The sequence below is a fragment of the Rattus norvegicus genome, chromosome 18, assembly GCF_036323735.1.
Source record: "Rattus norvegicus strain BN/NHsdMcwi chromosome 18, GRCr8, whole genome shotgun sequence".
Classification (NCBI taxonomy): Eukaryota; Metazoa; Chordata; class Mammalia; order Rodentia; family Muridae; genus Rattus; species Rattus norvegicus.
The window spans coordinates 1,961,525-1,980,417 of NC_086036.1; the positions used below are offsets into that span (position 1 = coordinate 1,961,525).

Consider the following 18,893-nt stretch of genomic DNA (forward strand, 5'->3'; position numbering starts at 1 on the left):
AAAAACTTGTTTTGGTCTACTTCTTCATAAGGTTCCCAACAGCAAATCAAAGGACAATTCCACCAAAGTTCATCCTGGAAAACCAATGAAGTTTCTTGGGATTAGATACCATCTTAGGGTTTCTATTCCTGCACAAACATCATGACTAAGAAGCAAATTGGGGAGGAAAGGGTTTATTCAGCTTATTTCCATATTTCTGTTTCATCATCAAAGGAAGTCAGGACTGGAACTCAAGCAGGTCAGGAAGCTGGCTTACTTCTCCTGACTCTCTCAGCTTGCTCTCTTATAGAACTCAAGACCACCAGCCCAGGGACGGCACCACCCATAATGGGCTGGGTCCTCCCCACTTGGTCACTAGTTGAGAAAATGCCTTATAGCTCGATATCATGAAGGTATTTCCACAACTGATGCTCCTTTTTCTGTGATAACTCCAGCCTGTGTCAAGTTGACACATAAAACGAGCCAGTACAGATACAGAGCATGAATGAGAGGTCACTCACTGCAGCTGCGTTTTAAAGACCTGACCAACATGGACATTGGCTTTCCCAAACCCTCACAGATGGAGCCCCAACTCCAGTTATCCTTCTTTGCCTAAATACTCTAGCACTTCCTTCCCCACACAACCACATACAACTAGCACTGAATTGCATACAATGGCTGGGAGGAGCTGCTGAATTCTGACTTGGGGCCCTACCCCTCTTTTTATATAGGGAGATCTACAGTCAATAAGCACAGTGGAGGGTGAAAGACTCTTGGAATTAGGTTCAGCTCATCTGCTGAAGATGGTGGCTATACTTTTGCTCAGAGGATTGCATTGTAAACATGAGTGATGTGGTTATAAAAAGATAAAGGGGGGGATATGTTTTATGAATGTGTACTCAGGTATGAGGGGGAGGGGGGCCTCGGTGGGTCCATGCTGAGGGGACCACCCACACAACAGTATAGTATAGAATAGAGTTTATTCAAGCCATGGGGCGGGTGAGAGAGTAGTAGAGACAGAAAAAGGCAGAAAGAAAGAGAGAGTAGAGGAGTAGAGGCTGGCCATGAGCACGGGGAGAGGGTGGAAAGGGGCAGGGGGAGGGGAGAAGGCAAGAGCAAGAGTCCAGAACACCTGGCTATTGCCAGGTAACTGTGGGGCAGACCTTAGACAAAATGCTAACAACTACAACAAATGGTCCAGAAAGATGGCTCAGCAGGTAAATGGAAGAGCTTGCTACGAAGTCTGACACCTGAATTGATCCCTATACAAGATAGAGAGAGATAACCACTTCAACAATTTGTTCTGTTTTCTATACATGTGCCCTAGCATTCCCTATGGTGTAATAGTTTCCCTCTAGATTAAAACAAACCATCCTGGGGTTGGGGATTTAGCTCAGTGGTAGAGCGCTTGCCTAGGAAGCGCAAGGCCCTGGGTTCGATCCCCAGCTCTGAAAAAAAAAAAAAAAAAAAACCATCCTGCAGTAAGCTCCTTAAGCAAGAAGGTAAACAATTCAAAATAGCTTCAGGAAGTCCCTGAAACTGACTAGATTCACTAGGCCCCTTCCCTGCCAGATTAAGTAGTAAAAGCTGAGTGTCTCTCCAGAAGGGCAGAGCCAAGCTGCAAAAAAACATTCTCAGACAAGCTGAGCTACAGAAGAAGACTCTGAGACTGATGAACCAGCTACTTGGAGGATATAGAAATTAGATGAGCTTCCTGGAAGAGGTTTTTATCTTAGAATTTTATTGCTGTAAAGAGACACCATGATCATGGCATCTCTTATAAAGAAAAACATTTAACTGGGCTGGCTTACAGTTTCACATGCTTAGTCCATTATTACCATGGCAAGAAGCATGATGGCATGCAGGCAGACATGGTGCTGAAGAAAGAGCTGAGAGTTCTATATCTTGATCCACAAGCAGCAGGAGACACAAGCTGAGTATAGCTTGAGCATATGAGACCTCAAAGCTTACCCCCACACTGACACGCTTCCTCATACAAGGCCACACCTATTCCAACAAGGCCACACCTCTAATAATGCCACTCCTTATTGACCTATGGGAGCCATTTTCTTTAAAATCACCACAGGTTTAGTCCAGCTGAGGCACCTGGAAAAGACACTCTCCAACCTGTGTATTCCAGGTTCCTAGATAGTGAGTTTTCACCCATGCTGGGCTTTGTCTTTGTGTCATTCTCGGCTCATGTAAGTGACCCCTCACCCACATTTCTGTAAGTAGCCCCAGTAAAACACATTGATCCACTAAATTGGATCTGGGAGATATCCATACTTTAGTCTCCAAGGGTTCCCAATCTGAGGTGAGTAGATGAATGTTTGGTGTATCCTTGGGGAAAGTATTCTAATATAACTTTCCCTGTCACATAGCCAAATAAGATTGTATTTTTTCTTAAAAGCGAGAAAGAAATGCTTATTAATCAAATTTAAAAATTGGCCAGCTCTCAACAATTTGAAATGATTAAAATCCACCTGAAACTAATATAAGCAACATTTTAAAAGTCTTTTTTTTTTTTTTTTTTTTTTTTTTTTTTTGCTATTATAACTGGAAACTGTTGGTGAGCAGATGACCTCAGGCCATACTGAAAACCAAGACTCAAACTGTGTCAACAGGTTTCAATTGCTGCCTCAGCAAGTGTTAGAGTTCTCAGGGGAAAGTACCCTGGCAGATGGGAGCCAAGAAATAACAGTCACACAACAAACTTCACGAAAGAGACTGAGAAGAACAAAGGAGGGTAGCTGCCTCTGCTTGGGAGAGAAAAGGTGTCTTGGGGATGCAGATTTCCAGAGTGGAGGTTTCCAGGTTTGGGATTGGTGGAATTTCAAGTCCCCGATCTCAGGGCAAGATCAGGAATGGGTGGGATTTTGAGTTTAGGGATTGGTAGAACTTCAAGGCCTGGAAATGTGCTCAAACCTTTTACTCTACATCCTTTTCTTTTATCTGCATTCATTCTCAAATAGATAGGCTCTTCTGACAATTGGACAGAGGTTACTTAATCTCTGTGCAAACTAATGTAAATAGAATGAAAGTCCTAGGAGACAGTTCTGATTGGTTCACTTTGCTATCTGCCCAAGCTTGAAACAAAAGCTGTGCCACCCCCCCCACCCCCCCACCCCCCACCCCCCCACCCCCCACCCCCCACCCCCACCCCACCACCCGCTACATGTTCTCTGGCTGAACTGAGAACTGAATCTCTACCGCCTGGAACCTTTACCCACTTCGCTTTCCTCGATGACCCCAGACTTGTTTGTTTTTGATTATTTAGATGGGGTTTCATGGAGTTTAGGCTGCCCTGGATGGAACTCAGTGTGTAGCTGAAGATGACCTTCAATTTCTGATCTTCCTGCTCCTATCTTCTGAGTGCTGAGATTACAGGCATATATTACAGTGATGGTTTGCATATGCTTGGCTTAAGGAGTAGCAGTATTAGAAGGTGTGGCCTTGTTGGAGGAAGTGTGTCACGGTGAGGGCGGGCTTGGAGACCCTCCTCCTAGCTGCCTGAGAATGCTCATTCTGTTCCTGGCTTCCTTTGGGTAAAGATGTAGAACTCAGCTCCTTCTGCACCATGCCTGCCTGGATGCTGCAATGCTGTCATACTCCTGCCTTGATGATAATGGACTGAACCTCTGAACTTGTAAGCCAACCCCAATTAAATGCTGTCCTTTATAAAACTTACATTGGTCATGGTGTCTGTTAACAGCAATAAGGTCCTAACTGAGACAGAAGTTGGTACCAGAAGTTGGTACCAGGAGCTGGGGTATTGCTGTGATAGGCCAGACCATGCTTTTGTTTGGAAGAATGTGAATTTTGGGACTTTGGATTTGGAAAGCAGTGGAATGCTGTAAATGGGACTTGAGGGCTATCTTAGTAGAAATTTGGAAATCTTTGTTACTGAGAGTAATTTGAATTGTGCAGGCCTGGACCAAGAGGTTTCAGAGGAGAAGAATTTTCAGTATGTGAAAGACTGCTTTTGTGGTATTTTTGTCGAAGAATGTGGCTGCTTTCTGCACTTGTCTGAAAGAGTTGGCCTGAGGCTAAGGTGAAAAAGACTCAGATTAATTAAATTGACAAAGAAAGTCTCAGAAACGCCCATCATAGATTTTGTTCTCTGGTTAAGTTTCATGAAGAGCATTTTAATGAGATAAGAGAAATTGAAAAAGGAAAAATAGAAAAAATATGGTTCAGAGTATTAAAGGGGGCACCCGGAAGTAAAATGCAGCTGAGTCCTGTGCTCAAGGATATTAAGTTGAATTAAGGAAGTAATGACCTTGGGGCAAGATCCCAGCTAAGTTAGCTCCAGGAAACTTAGTACAAACCTTTAATCCCAGGATCTCTGAGTTCAAGGTCAATCTGTAAGATTCAAATTTAAGGACATCGGCTGCCTTAGGCAAACACCAGGTGGAATTTAGGAAAACACCGTGTTCCAGGAAATGAGCTAACCACCCTTAGCAGGGGTCCTTCATCACCCCCTCTGCGTGCCAAAGATATTTCCTCACCAAGGGCCTCCAGTGAATTCAAAGGACAATAGGCAGCCACCAATGAATTCAAAAGGTAATAGGCCCCACCATCCACCAATGAGAAATAACCAACTCATGCTGTAACCTAAAGCCTATACCTGAAACAGTATAAAGGGTGTGAGCTTTTGTTTTTCGGAGTTACTTCTGTCCTGATTACAGGGTCACCCCAGTGCACTGGATCATTAAACCTCTTGCTTATTGCATCGATCTCCATCTCCATGTTTTCATGAGTGGGACCTCCTAGACATAGGGCTGATCGGGTCCTACAAATCTATAGAGGAAGATCCAGGACAGCCAAGTTTAGGCAGTGAAGGAGTTAGAAAAGAGGAAGCTAGTGATAATGTAATAGAACAAAGGGGCCATGTTCGAGCTCTTGCAAGCTGGACACATGTGAAGCCAGAGACTTCAGCCATGTGTCTCTGGCTTTACATTCAAGAGGAAAAGGAGACTCCTGGGACAATTGATGTTGGTTAGCTGGAGTTAAGGAGGAGATCAACCTCACTGAGGTGAAATCTTCTGGGAAGTGTTTTTTGAGAGCTGTGTTCTAGAGATGCCAAGGTTGTACCTTGTGCTGTGGTTGGACTTGGTAATGTGTAAGAGTCACCCAGGTGGTACTGGTTTTGAAGGCATGAAAGGGTCATGGAGAGCAGCTGAGGCTGGGCACTGTGAGAGGCCTTGGAAGGCCATTGGTGAAGGTGCAGCCTCAGTTGCATCTGATGGCCCAGGACTGAAGGGGTCAGGCAAAGGAGTTAAGGCTTGACATCATGAAGAGAGCCTAGGAGAGGCTATTGGTGAAGCCTCGATGCAACAGAAGACCCCAGTGTATTGGAGATGCCAGCACTATGGTATGATCACTAAGAACAACAGCAACAGTGTAGTGTGGGTCAGCCTGCAGTTAAACTGCTACAGAGAGCAGAGCTGGAGAAGTGAAGGCAGCCCTTTGGAGGATCATGTGTGGATCCCAGACATTGAAACAAGCTGTAACATTGAATCTGCCTTGGAGACCCAAAGATGTTAAAGATGCCAGAGTCACGGGCCATCTGCTGAGGAAAGCTGCTAACAGGGAGTGGAGTCAGCTCAGGAGAAAGAAGTTTGTTGTAGTCAACAAAGATGAAAAAGGAGTTGAAGATCCGAAGACCACACTGACATCAGACATGGAGATGGCAGAGTTTGACATTTGCCCAGCTGGTTGCCTGTCTTAACTGCGGGATTACAGTTAAGTGATTGGATGGATCTTGGAAGAGACTTTGAACTTTGGACTTTTAGCATTGATAATACTGCTATAGACTATGGGAACTTTGGAAGTTAAACTAAATATACTTTTTTTATTATGCTGTATTTAGGTATGGCCTCATAGGTATAGACTCATGTGTTTAAACAAGCCTGTGGAAGCCAGGGAGTGGAATGTGATGGTTTGTATATGCTTGGCCCAGGGAGTGGCACTATTAGAAGGTGTGGCCTTGTTGGAGGAAGTGTATCACTCCTTCTAGCTGCCTGAGAATGCTCATTCTGTTCCTGGGTTCCTTCAGGTGAAGATGTAGAATTCAGCTCCTCCTGCACCATGCCTCCCTGAATGCTGCAATGCTGTCATGCTCTCCCTTGATGATAATGGACTGAACCTCTGAACCTGTAAGCCAGCCCCAATTAAATGTTGTCCTTTATAAAACTTATATTGGTCATGGTGTCTGTTCACAGCAATAAAACCCTAACTAAGACAACTACCACATCTGGTTTATGCTGTGCTGGAGACTGAACACAGAGCCTTTGCCTGCTAGACAAACACAACCAACTGAACTATATCTCTAGCTCAGGATGTAGTTTTCTGCACTTGCTTATCACAACAAGTTCTTTAAATGGGTACATTGCCCCCAAGTCATCACATTCTCATTTCCTTGTTCTTTTTTTGTGATCAGTATAACTGCCACAGCATACAAACCTCTGCCAACTCACAGAGGACACAAAACCCCACTTCCAGACTTGACCCTGTGGGTAGCAGCAAATAGAGCATGTACTTTGTTCAGCCCTTGTTGCTGTCTTCCCTTCGGAGCACACATTCATACTGCAATAGAGTGAGAATTATTTTACAAAGTTCAAGGCTGCAGCAGTATTCTTCCTGCTGTCCATCCTTACCCTTGAAACATACAAAAATATCAAGCTACAAAATAAAAGACAAAAGAAAAATGTGTTTGATATTCATCTAGAGACAATGGCTTTTCTCTTTTGGGGGGACAGGTTTCCTCTATTTGACAATACGTTTTAACTAGATTATAACATTACATGTACAAACATCTGAAAAGAAGAGTGAGCTTAATGAACTATGAGATGTTAGACATTCCTATATTACTGAGGGGGAAAGAGATGGGTTAGAAGGAAGATGACCCCAAGTGGAAAGGGGATTTGTGGGTAAGAGTACCAGTTGCTCAGTATTGGCATTACTGCATTGAGTGATATGCACAAGGTCTCCTTCCTTATAAAGCGCACGTTTTAATGGAGAGAAGCATCTAATTGTTCATGCATATCAATAGAGGACTATAGATTTAAAGAATAAAATAAAATAAAGGACTATAGATTTATCTTGACATTACTAAAATTATTTTGAGTGGAAACTATCAAAATTATCCCTGAGTCACCATGGTCAGCTTCCCAGAATAAAATAGACAAATCACGAGAGAGTTGTCTGAAGCTTTATGACAAGACCTTGGCCTAAGGATGTACCTGACTCTGATTAGCTTGAAATAGACAAGAAATACTCTTAGTTGGGTGAAATCTGGTGATGCATGCTGGCCCCAAACTTGCACCACCATGCCTAGCTCTGAAATAACTTTCACCTGTTTATACCCCACATACCTTCTAACCCTAATCACAAGGACCTATGTGCTTTTCCTGATGCCCAGGCCAATGTATCTGTTGTAAGTCACCCATAAACTGCACACTGCAATTCTGGGCTTCCCTGCCTCCTCCTTTGATCTCATTGACCCGTGGGACCAGTTCCCATACATTGGAACAGGGGCGTTTTGTGACAAAAGCATATTCTATGAAAACAGTATTCTAGATATTGGAGAGCACAGTAAGCAGTTGTATTCCCTTGCTTTCAGACACAACATTCTCCTGAGGACCAAAAATAATACGTTTTAGAATCAAATGATAATAAATTAATATTATCCAAACTTCTTGTGATAGTGGAAATTATTTGCACTATATTTGTAATTATATCAATTGTAGATGTTGTGTTACTAAATTTAACTGTGTGGTTATTGCAAATAAGGAATTGGATTTTTTTAAGTCGAAGGACTTACTATATATAAAATGAAAGGTTTATTTAAAACTCTGTCCAAAGATCTGATTGGCTTAGCTTAGCCAACGAAAGACAACTTGCAGGATTGATTTCCCTGCTTCCAACATGTGGATCCCAAGGATTAGGCTCGGATCTTGGAGGGCTTCTCTCAGAACTTTTCCTCCTTTGACGTGTGAAAGTTCCAGGCCTTCACAACTGGTTTTAATAAATTCATAAGTGGTCTCGGACTCCTGCAGGTGTAGTCCACCAGCCCTTCCGCCCTCCGAAGGCGCAAAGCGCTCCTCCCGTCGCTAGGAGCCGCTGTCGCTCTCCCGGTCGCCGGAAGGCAGCGCGGCTTCCGCGTTCTCGTCGCGCATCCGCAGGTCTCCGCGCGCTCTTCCGGCCATTCATACTCCTAGTCTGTGGGTCTTTGGAGCCTGAATTCCGTGGACAGTTGGACTAGAAGGGAGACTGCGCCGCTAGGATGAAGCTCGTGAGGTGAGGAGGGTTACCTGGCTGGGGGAGAGCGGCGGGTAGAGAGTTTGGGCCAGCTTAGGAGGCCGGGCCGCTGTGCTCCCAGGGAGGCGGGAAAGCCGCGTGCGCGCGGCCTGCTAACGGCCTCCGGCGCCCGGGCCCCGCCGCGCCCTGCTCGTCGCCCAGAACCCTGGGCAAGGGACCGGCGCGTTCAAACCCCCTCCGGTCTTACAGGAATGAAGTGGCCAAGCCGTCTCTGTCCACTTCTCATCCGGCGACTTAAACGGAGCAGTGGTCCCTCCGTTTTCGTGGCGAGTCGGAGCACTTGCAGTGACGAGGATTTAGAAGTAGGATGGTTTTATCTGCAAATAACGACGCCGATTTGCAAGACGTTTTAGATTAAGTTCTCCTTAATTTTGACCGACCAAAGCATGTAACTCGTTAATGTAGGCTTCTGACTCAGGAAAGACAAAGTGTCTCTGGATGGGGCAAAAGGTAACAAGTTAATTTCTCCTGATTGCATAGATTATGTCGGAAGTGGAGCCTAACTAGAGTCTTGTTTGCTGGTTTGATTAATTCCAAACTTACAGACTTGTGGCCAAGTCTGGGGCAGGGTATATAATATCTAAGCCAGTTTTTAGAAATATTTAGTTTCTTGTGTCAAGACCTGTTGTAGTTGACCAGAATGCCTTTGGACACTTTAAAGTGCTTCCCAAGTGCTAGATTACAAGCATACATTTTTCTTGGTTTTGCTCATTAGAAAGTAAATTACTATTTGTGTGTGCTCGTGCACAGGTATGTTATAAGACAATTTTTGGTAATTTGTTTTTGCCTTCCACCAGGGTCTCAGGGATTAAAACTCAGGTCCTCAGCCTTTACAGCAAGTACTTTTTACCTGCTGAGCCAACTTGATGGCCCTGCTCAATATTTTAGTCAATTAATTGATTTTGTTAGTGGTAATGATTGGTTTTGGGGTGAGAGAGTGCGCGAGTGTGCTCCTTGGTTGGCTTGGTGCTCACTGTGTAGACCAGGCTGGCCTTGAATTCACAGAGATCCTCCTGCCTCCGCCTCCCTAGAGCTGTATTAAATGATGCACTACCATGGTTTGATTTAGTTTGGGTTTTGAGATTATATTTATGTGCAGGGTGGAGGGTGCCACAAATTAGGCAGAGGCCGGAGCATCTATGTAAATTCAAGTCCATCCTGATGAATTCCAGGATAGCCAAGGCTACACAGAGAAATCCTGTCTCAAAAAAAAAGAGTTGCATTTATTTATGGGGGAAGTTTGTGTGCACAAAGATGAAAGGACCCGTAGGAGGAGTCGGTTCTCCATTATTGGGATCCTCAGACTTGGCAGCAGCAAGCGTTCACCCTCTGTGCATATATACCGGCTTGCTGTGCTTCTTCCCAACACCCCTCCCCCACCGTTTTTTCTTTTTTTGCATAGATAGAAAATTGGGAGATTGTTAATTGTTACTGGTGAGGGCCTGCATAAATGGGTTTGTAACGGCAGAAAGTTGAAAACATCATTCACAGTGGGGTAGTTGACATTTCCATATAGTAGATTACTATCTAGCTCTTGGAATATTTATTTTTAGGGAATTATCCCCAGTGTAAACTGCTAAATAAGCTCCAAGTACTATTGATGCCATTAAAGAATAGCCTACTTTGTGTAAAGTAGAATCTTACATGTATGCTTGTGGGTTAGAATAATATCCCTGTTTACCAAAATGCAGGAAAAGAGAAGTTCTTTATTTCTACCATGTAATCTTATGCTATCAATTAGAATTCTATTTCCTTTTTGTGTCTGAAAATTAGTCTAGGGTCTTTTGTTTGTTGAGACAATTTCACTGTCACTATGTAAAACAGGCTGGCCTCCAATTCACAGAGACCCATTTGTCTGTCTAGCAAGCACTGGAATTAAAGGATGCACCACCACTCCCAGTGCTACTCCAGGATCTTGAGATATCTTCATTTAAGGTTGTTTTGTAATAGTCTCTTTCTAGTATTCTCTAGTCGGAAGCTCAGGACAGCCCAAGTTTACAGACTCGGGTGAAAGCTTATTTGAGTGCTCTGCAGCCTGTGAGCTGCAGGTGGACCCAGTAACGTCCAAAGATGCCAGAGGAAAGTTTATTGCTTCATTCTTTTATAAGTTTATGAGTTTGGTTCAGAAAAAGTTAAGCACTGTGTATTTATTATGAAGAATTATTTTTAAGATGTTTATTTTATGTGTGAATGTTTTATCTGCATGTATGCATCACAAATTTGCCTGGTGCCTAAGGTCAGCGTAGGCCTCCAGATCCTCTGGGAGCAAAGATAACAAATGTTTGTGAGCTTTCGTGTGAGTTCTGGGACTCAAACTGGGTCCTCTGCAAGAGAGGGGAGTGCTCTGCACTGCTGGTTAGCTATCCAGACCCCATATGAACTGTTGTGGCATTTTAAAGATTTTGATCTCTAGCATTTTTACTCTACCGACTTCATCAAAAGACTTAAAATGTTAAGGTAAAAAATCAGGACTTTATTTCTTTTTATAGATTTTTGATGAAATTGAGTCATGAAACCGTAACCATTGAATTGAAGAATGGAACGCAAGTCCATGGAACAATCACAGGTGAGAAGACTGTTTCTGAAATGTTTTTGTTTAAGGTTTTTTGTTTGTTGTTTTCTTCCTTGTGTTTGTTTAATGAGCGTTGTTCTTTTTGTTTCATTCTTTTTGTCTGAATTACTGAATGGAACTTAATTAAACCTCATCTTTTTAAAACATTTTATGTACATTAATGTTTTGCCTGCATGTATGTCGGTGTAAGCTATTGGATCCCTGGATCTGGAGTTACCCTGGAGCTGTGAGCTGCCAAGTGGGTGCTGGGAATTGAACCCAGGTCCTTTGGAAGAGCAGCCAGTGCTCTTACCTGCTGAGCCCTCTCTCCAGCCTGACTCCTCTTACATTCTTTTTTTTTTTTTTTTTTTTTCTCGGAGCTGGGGACTGAACCCAGGGCCTTGCGCTTGCTAGGCAAGCGCTCTAACACTGAGCTAAATCCCCAACCCCCTCCTCTTACATTCTTGCACTACAACTAAACCAAATTGCTGGTGCTGCTCCTGTTTTCTTGCCTTGTGTACCTTTTGCTTGCATGTGTTCTGCATAGAATGTTGCTTCCTCCAAAACACATCTGAGACTTGTGCTTTTGTGTTTCATGTTTGACTGTAAGTTGTTGTTGGCCTATGTTAATTATATATGATATTTTACTATGGTATTTCTGTGTATATGAACTGATTTTTATCATTGTTCATCCTTTATTATTTTCTCCTAAAACTTTCTTTTAAGTGGTTATTGAAGGGGGAAAAATAGTATCTTAACATGTGTTTCTATTCTCTAAAATACTGAGCTTGTAGATGTCTAAGTTTTTAATAGGTAGGTCCAATGTTTTAGTAAACCAGGAGAAAATGGGATGGCATTTTGTGGCTTTTCTAGGAGTTTTCAATGCTAATTGTGAATGGAGCTGCCTGTTTATGTTTCTAGATGTGCGCAGTCTGCATATCTAAGGACGTATACAGTTGCTGCCCTCCTTAAAGTTTCTTGAGGATGGATTTGGTCTGTTTTCTGTAGAACAGCATTGGGAAAGATCTTGTCCTCTCCTCCTCTTTCTTCCTCCTCCTCCTCCCTCGTTCTCCTTATTTAGATGTAGGGTTTATGTATTCTAGAATGTACCTCAAACTCACTGTGTATATTTGAAGATGCCTTCTGGTTTTGTGCCTCTAGCTCTTGGCTGCTGGTATTACAGACATGCCCACCACACCTCTTTATTTAGTAATAGGGATTGGAACCAGGGCTTCATGTATGCTAAGAAAGTATACTACCAGCTGAGCTATATTCCCGAACCCCAGAGTGGCATGTTTGCGCCCCCCCCTTTTCTTGTCAAAATCTAACAATGAAAACTGTAATACAAAAGCAAAACAAACCACTAACATACGTTTCTGTATCTTATATGAATGTATACACATAAGCATATAGAGGAGATGGAATGTATTAAGACTATCTAGGAAAGAAGAGAACTTCCTTCTTCGGAGAAAAAGAAGAAAGCATTTGTTATTGGGTGTTTTTTTTTGGGGGGGGGGTTCTGTTTGTTTGTTACAGATTTTCAGTATAGCTGTTTGTCCTGGAACATGGTTTGTAGAGCAGGATGGCCTTGACTCGGTAAGATTGACCTACCTCTGCTGCTTCACTCCTGCCTAGCAAAGAAAGGATTTGTAGTAGTGAATTTTTAGAGAAAAGAGCAGTAAGGTGAGCCTGGCATTGGCTCATACTTGTAATGCCAATACTTAGAAGGCTGGAGCGGAACCCTTAGTTTGAGGCAACTCTGGTCTACATAGTAACAGCCTGTCTAACAGAAAAAAACAAATATACAGACAGGCTCAGTTAAGGGCGTATTACAAGGTGATAGAGCAGTTGCCTAGAATGCTTGAGGTCCTGGATTCAGTCCATGGCACCACAAAAACAAATCCTTTCCACTTAGAAAGACATAACAAGGACCCAGACAAATGATCTAGTTGGGAAGTGCTCACTATACAAGCTTGAGAGCCTGAGTTCAGACCCCAGCTCCCCAAAGCTGGGTACTTCTAGTCCTGTAATTCAAGTTCTGAGAGACTCCGTCTCAGAAAACAAGATAGGGGGAGTGTCAGCTCAGCTGTTTGGTACAGGCATCTGCTGCCGAGCCTGACAGCCAAGTCCATGCCTCAGGATCTACACAGACGAAAGAGTGGACTGATCTTGTGGTTCCTGATCTCTAGACCATAGCACCATAGCACACACTGATTGTTGTGGTTCCTGATCTCTAGACGTGCACCATAGCGCACAGACACTTGCCTTCCCATATAACCATACTCATACTAATACATTGTCCTAAGACTGTTTTAGAACTCTGTATGTATGTGAGTGCAGGGGCCTTGGAGGCCAGAGGTACTGGGTCTCTCTGGAGCTGGAGTTACGGGCAATTAGTTCTGAGCCTCCTGATTCCAAGTTCCAAGAGAAACTTGGTTCTCTGTAAGAGCCTTGCACACTTACCATTGAGTCGTGTCTCTGGCCCCTGAAAAGTCATTGTAAGTAACTAAATAGGTGTGTTAAGTTGCGTATGATGGTGAGTACCTGTAGAGCAAGCACTTGAGAGACTTGGGCAGGAGAATTACAAGTATGAGACCAGCTGGGGCACATAGACTTTGTCTCAGGAAAGTGGGGGAAGAGTTCCTAGTGATAGGGAAAATTACCTGTGATGGGAAAAATACCATAGGTCTTTAAGAAGAAAGACCTGTGGCATGCTAGAGGGTAGGAAGTTATGGGGACAATGGGAGGATTTTACTGCAAACACTATCCAATCCTGGGATAAGAATTGAGTTCTGAAGGTAGTGGGCTCATGGCTCTTCATAGCTTGCTGAGCTCGTCTCCTTTGTCTGCACATAGGTTCTTTCTTTGTTGTCCAGGCTTTCCTTGAACACGTGCATTCCTTGTGCCTCAGCCTCTTGAATGATGAGATTACAGGAGTCACTTAATCACACCACCAGTGCGTTCAGTTCTGTACGTGCACTCAGCTCTGTACAGAAGCATTATGGCTAGGAAAAGTCGTTGTGAAGGGAACATTACTGATTTCTTTTGACATTTCCCCCACTGTGCGTGTATTTGGCATTTCCCCCATTGTGCGTGTATTCAGTTGTCACAGGAACTGACCTGTGACACAGCAGTTAAGAACTCCCTAGGGTGGGGGCTGGGGATTTAGCTCAGTGGTAGAGCGCTTACCTAGGAAGTGCAAGGCCCTGGGTTCGGTCCCCAGCTCCGAAAAAAAGAACCAAAAAAAAAAAAAAAAGAACTCCCTAGGGTGTTATTTCCACAAGGTAGATTGCCTTCTTATCATGCTGGTAATTGTTCTGCTTCCCCCCTTTAGGTGTAGATGTCAGCATGAATACGCACCTTAAAGCTGTGAAAATGACCCTGAAGAACAGAGAGCCTGTACAGTTGGAAACATTGAGTATTCGAGGCAATAACATTCGGTATTTTATTCTACCAGACAGTTTACCTCTAGATACACTACTTGTGGATGTCGAACCTAAAGTGAAGTCTAAGAAAAGAGAGGCTGGTAAGTGTAAAGGTGTTTATATATAGTGTGACTCACTGTTCAAAGTATGTTTGTGAACAATGGTACTCTTGTCGCTCAGAACATCGTGTGCTTGTCTTAGTACATGTGCTACGCAGAGCTCCTGGTGCTGCTGTGGAGAAGAGCCAGCCCTCCAGTCCTCTCTGCTGTTCTTTTCTTCCATGGAGTCTAGATTTGGGGGCTGGCTGCATGGCTTCCCTGTCCTCTCCCTCTACCACTTGTTTAGATGCTTGATAAATACTTGTAAATTCATTGTGAATTTTTTTTAACCCATACAGCTAATTTAACTTTGTCTTTTTATTCTGTATTCCTCTGTATTCCAGGACAGCAGTCTTGACCTTGTTATCTGTGTCAGCGCATGCTTTATTTTCTGACGTCTTTTTTTTTTTTTTTTTCATTCATAAGATAGAATATTAACTGTAGGTTTCCCATTTTGTGACACAAACACTTACTTTCTCTGGCTTTCCTAGAACTCACTCTGTAGTCCAGGCTGGCCTTGAACTCAGATCTGCCTGGAATTAAAGGCATGTGCCACTATACACCATGTTAGTTTTGTTTGTTTTAACTTTTTATGGGTTCTTTGTGAGTTTCACCTCATGCACCTAATCCCATTCATCTCCCCCTCTCCTCATACTTGCCCTTCAGCTGCCTTCCACCTTGCAACCTCCCTCCCAACAGAGGGGGAAAAATATCTCCTTGTGGAAACTGTAGTATACAGTGTGTCTCACAGTATACCCTTTTGTCCATATTTTCTTTGCTTACAAATACCCATTGCAATGAGTCATTGGTCTGGTATTCTGTTATCCTGTTTGTACTGGAACCTCACTCGGACTCTCATTCTATTGTTGCCCTGTGTCATAGAAATCCTATAGTTTTGGATCTGTAGGACCGGCCCCTTCAGCACTCCCAACAATTCATGGATGAGGTAGATGTTGGCCTGGACCAATTCAAAGCCCTGATCTGGGCCTGAGAGGTATCTTAGCTGGTCAGCCCCTGGCTCTCCCGTGGGTCTGGCTTTCCTGAGTCCAGCAGCAGGTGAGGGGCACAGCAGCTTTACTGCTCTCATGACCCCAGGGCTAGGTCTCCTGGATATTACAAGTAGTGCGAGGTAAATGGTGAGGAGTGGTAGAGCCAGGCCTCCCATATTTGTATCTTCGCCTGCCTGGCTAGCTCACTGAAACACCCACAATGTGAGGGGCCTGCTTTCCCAGTTTACTGCAGCTTGGAGACAGAAAGGTGGGGTCAGTTCTTCAGCACTCATGCCCCTAGGGCCAGCTCTGTACAGCCCTCAGAGCTATAGTCCCCTTACTGGCAGTCCAGATAAGGTATGTTCACCTGATCTTTGATGGTAATAGACTACAGACCCAGATGTAGTCCTAGTGTCAGCACAGGTCAGGACCCTGTGGCATCACTAGCTACTCACATCAGGGTTCTTTTGAGTCTCCAGTTGTGCCCACATCCTTCTTTCTCTTCTATTTCACCACCACTTATTTGTTCCTCTTAGTGACCTTCCACGGGGTTTCTGAGTATCTGGGTTTTCTCAGAAGTTGTCTCAGGAGTGCCATGTCTTGTTTATGCATTATGGCTCTGGGCAGGGGTCATCTTGGGCATGCATGATGCCTTCCCGGCACCAGACTGGTGGTGATCTCAGGCTAGCTCTGTCGAGGACCCATGGTGCCTGTCTTGCTCAGGGCTCACTCATCACTGGCCAGCCCAAGTGCGAGGGTCATCTATCTCGGGTTCATTCTTACACAGGGCCTATGGTGCCAAACGGGGTTCTTCTGGCCTCTGGCTTGTTCCTCATCCTGGGAGCCTGTTTCCACTTCCAGGCGATGTTAGGCTACTAATCATTCAGATGTTCATAGGTCAGAACACTGATATAGACATAGCCCTTCTCCACTCTGCCATCTACTGACACGTGTGACACCTTTGGGGGGGGTGGGGCAGTGTTATTTTTTTTTAAGTTTATTTATTCTTTGAAAATTTCATACACATATACAGAATATTTTGACTAGCTCCTTCTGAACTTCTCCTTTCTATATATCACAACTTCATGTCTGATTGTAAGGCTGTCAAACCAGGGCCAAATCCCTGAAAAAAACAGACTCTCACAAAATTTTTTTTTTTAAGATTTATTTATTTATTTTATGTATGTGAGTACACTGTAGCTGTCTTCAGACACACCAGAAGAGGGCACTGGATCCCATTACAGATGGTTATGAGCCACCATGTGGTTGCTGGGAATTGAACTTAGGACCTCTAGAAGAGTAGTAAGTTCTCTTAAGCACTGAGCCATCTTTCTAGCCCCTACTATTTATTTTTATAAAGGCAGTTAAAGAGGACATTCTGGGGAAAGAGGGTGGACTTCTCATCTTGTGGGTCTCTGCCAAGAAGTGAAATAAAATTACTTGCTATGCAAGTAACTCATGACCTGAGTTTGATCCCCAAACCAGTAGCAGAAAGATAAGCCAACTCCCACAAGTTGTACTCTGTCTTCCACATGTGCAGTGTGCATCCTCACAAGTGTGTACACACACACACACACACACACACACACACACACACATGTATGTGATAGTAAAACAATTTATTGAGAACCAACATTGGAGGAATGGAGGGTCTTACCCGTACAAGATGAACAATCTACTACTTAGCTACATTCCCATCGTTTTGCATTTTTATTTTTACATATTCATTTATGCATGTGTATGTGGGGGGGGGGGGTGTTTGGGAGACATGACTGTCAGCCAGCAGTGGAAGAACAGGGCAGAAGAAAGGGCCGTTGTTTTATAGATGGTTAGCATGGTAACCTTGAGTCTTGTCTTCCAGCCAAGAATGTACTTCGCCTCTTAGCCCACTGGAATTAGTTAAAACAATACAAATGCTTTGGGGTTTCCACAACCACCCCCACCTGCCAGTTTAAAAAGGAAGGCATTTGTAATTCATAGCTTGAAAAGAAAAACACTGATTTAACCCTTTAAGTCCCACCTTATGCTGTTTTTCTAAATTTCAAGCCTTTGTGTGTCAGTGTCTGTGACTCCTACTTTTCTTTCCCACCTACTTTGTAAAGGAAACGATGCCAAGCTTCCTGAGTTGAGGCGACTGTCGGTCTCACTGATTGCCACAAATGTCATCCATTTTTGCGGGGGTTTTTTGGGGGGTTTTTTTGCCTTCTGCCTTGTATCATCTTGCTCTTTGTATCTAAGATCCTAGTTTCTTCAGAAAGCTATTCTTCCTTTACTAAATGCACACCGTTAATCCCAGCACCTGAGAGGCAGAGACAAGTTGTCTCTGTAAGATTGAAGCCAGCCTGGTCTACAAAGTAAGGTCCAGTAAGCCAGGGCTAGAAAAGAACAAACTTTAAAATAAATAAATGTAGGCTTTACCAGGGTGTGGGGATATCGCTTGCTCAGTGGCAAACCTTTGGTTTGATTGACCATGGAGTGGCGGTGTTACACTCCTCGGTTTGACTACATCAAACAGGGGTGCTGCTTTCTTGCCTTTCTTTTCTTTTTTTTGTCCTCATGATGACCAGCTAGAGAGATGGCTGTGTGTTCAAGGCTCTGTCATGATTAAGCCAAACAAGTTTTCAAGCTCTGACTTGGGTTAACTTGCTTGGCTTTTTCAATAAGCAGAAATCTGACATAGGGTGTACATTTGTCTCCCTGCTTTTTACATGGTGGTAGTTGTGTTCATATGTGAGAGAAGCTGCATTAAAGATTTCTTTTTATTATAGTTGCTAATTTAAGAGATGTCAGTGGGAAAGGGTTCAGGGTAAGCCCGTGTGGTGGTGGTGGTGGTGGTTACTATGCTGTTGAAGAGAATTTCACCTGCTTTGTTTTACTTTTCCCCCAGTTGCAGGAAGAGGCCGAGGCCGGGGTAGAGGAAGAGGACGTGGTCGTGGCAGAGGAAGAGGGGGTCCTAGGCGATAATGTCTCTCAAGATTGCTGTTTCAGATTGATAAGGAATTTGGGGTATTTTTTGTACAGGTTTTGTTTGTTTGTCAGTTTTTAATAAACATAAGGATAGGGACAGAGTTGTCTGCTGATTATCAAATTGAAGTTTTAGCGGCTACTGTATTCATAGAGTATGTTCCGCATGAAATACATATGTACTGAGCATCGGTTTGATTCCTTTGAGTCCATTATTTGGGCCCCTTTTGAGATGAAGTAAATTCTTGGTATTTTAATAAAGTTCTTACTGGGATGAGATCTAAAACTCATCCTCTTTAGTTTTACTCCATGGAGCCTTAGTGGTAAAAGAAAAAAATAAATGACTTTTCCTGGGGGTGGTGGTACATGTCTTTACTCCCAAGCACTCAGGAGGCAGAGACAAGCGGATCTCTTGAGTTCCAAGACAGCCTGGTCTACAGAGTCAGTTCCAGGACAGCCAGGGCTACTCAGAGAAACCCAGTTTCAGACAAAATCAAACATTGGTTTTGTTACTGTTAATGTGTTTTTGAAGAGGAAGTTATCAATAGAAAGAATATAGCCTTGG

At 43.6% G+C, this 18,893-nt stretch overlaps 1 protein-coding gene, 1 long non-coding RNA gene and 1 pseudogene across 3 annotated transcripts; 2 read left to right on the forward strand and 1 right to left on the reverse strand.

Moving 5' to 3' along the window:
* The first annotated feature begins 3,183 nt into the window (after positions 1-3,183).
* LOC134482900 (uncharacterized) lies at positions 3,184-6,175 on the forward strand. Its single transcript, XR_010059608.1, has 2 exons — positions 3,184-3,625; positions 6,038-6,175. It is a non-coding gene; the product is annotated as an uncharacterized LOC134482900 (long non-coding RNA).
* A 1,651-nt stretch (positions 6,176-7,826) lies between these two features.
* On the forward strand, positions 7,827-18,683 carry Snrpd1 (small nuclear ribonucleoprotein D1 polypeptide). Of its 2 annotated transcripts, none has more exons than XM_008771943.4 (4): positions 7,827-8,280; positions 10,791-10,867; positions 14,310-14,378; positions 18,252-18,519. In XM_008771943.4, exons 1-4 carry the CDS (start codon positions 8,267-8,269, stop codon positions 18,326-18,328), a joined length of 237 nt encoding a protein of 78 aa, XP_008770165.1. In that variant the 5' UTR covers positions 7,827-8,266; the 3' UTR covers positions 18,329-18,519. The 2 variants fall into 2 exon arrangements, with proteins under 2 accessions (XP_008770165.1, NP_001099633.1); NM_001106163.1 differs by having other exon boundaries at positions 8,150-8,280; positions 14,187-14,378; positions 18,252-18,683.
* On the reverse strand, positions 16,228-16,336 carry LOC120098390 (small nucleolar RNA SNORA17; annotated as a pseudogene).
* Positions 18,684-18,893: the final 210 nt, after the last annotated feature.

What these genes read in the sequence shown, in the direction of transcription:
- Snrpd1 (NM_001106163.1), top strand. An exon ending in AGTCCATGGAACAATCACAG is followed by an intron (nt 10,868 to 14,186) that starts GTGAGAAGACTG and finishes TCCCCCCTTTAG; the next exon opens with GTGTAGATGTCAGCATGAAT. An exon ending in GTCTAAGAAAAGAGAGGCTG is followed by an intron (nt 14,379 to 18,251) that starts GTAAGTGTAAAG and finishes CTTTTCCCCCAG; the next exon opens with TTGCAGGAAGAGGCCGAGGC.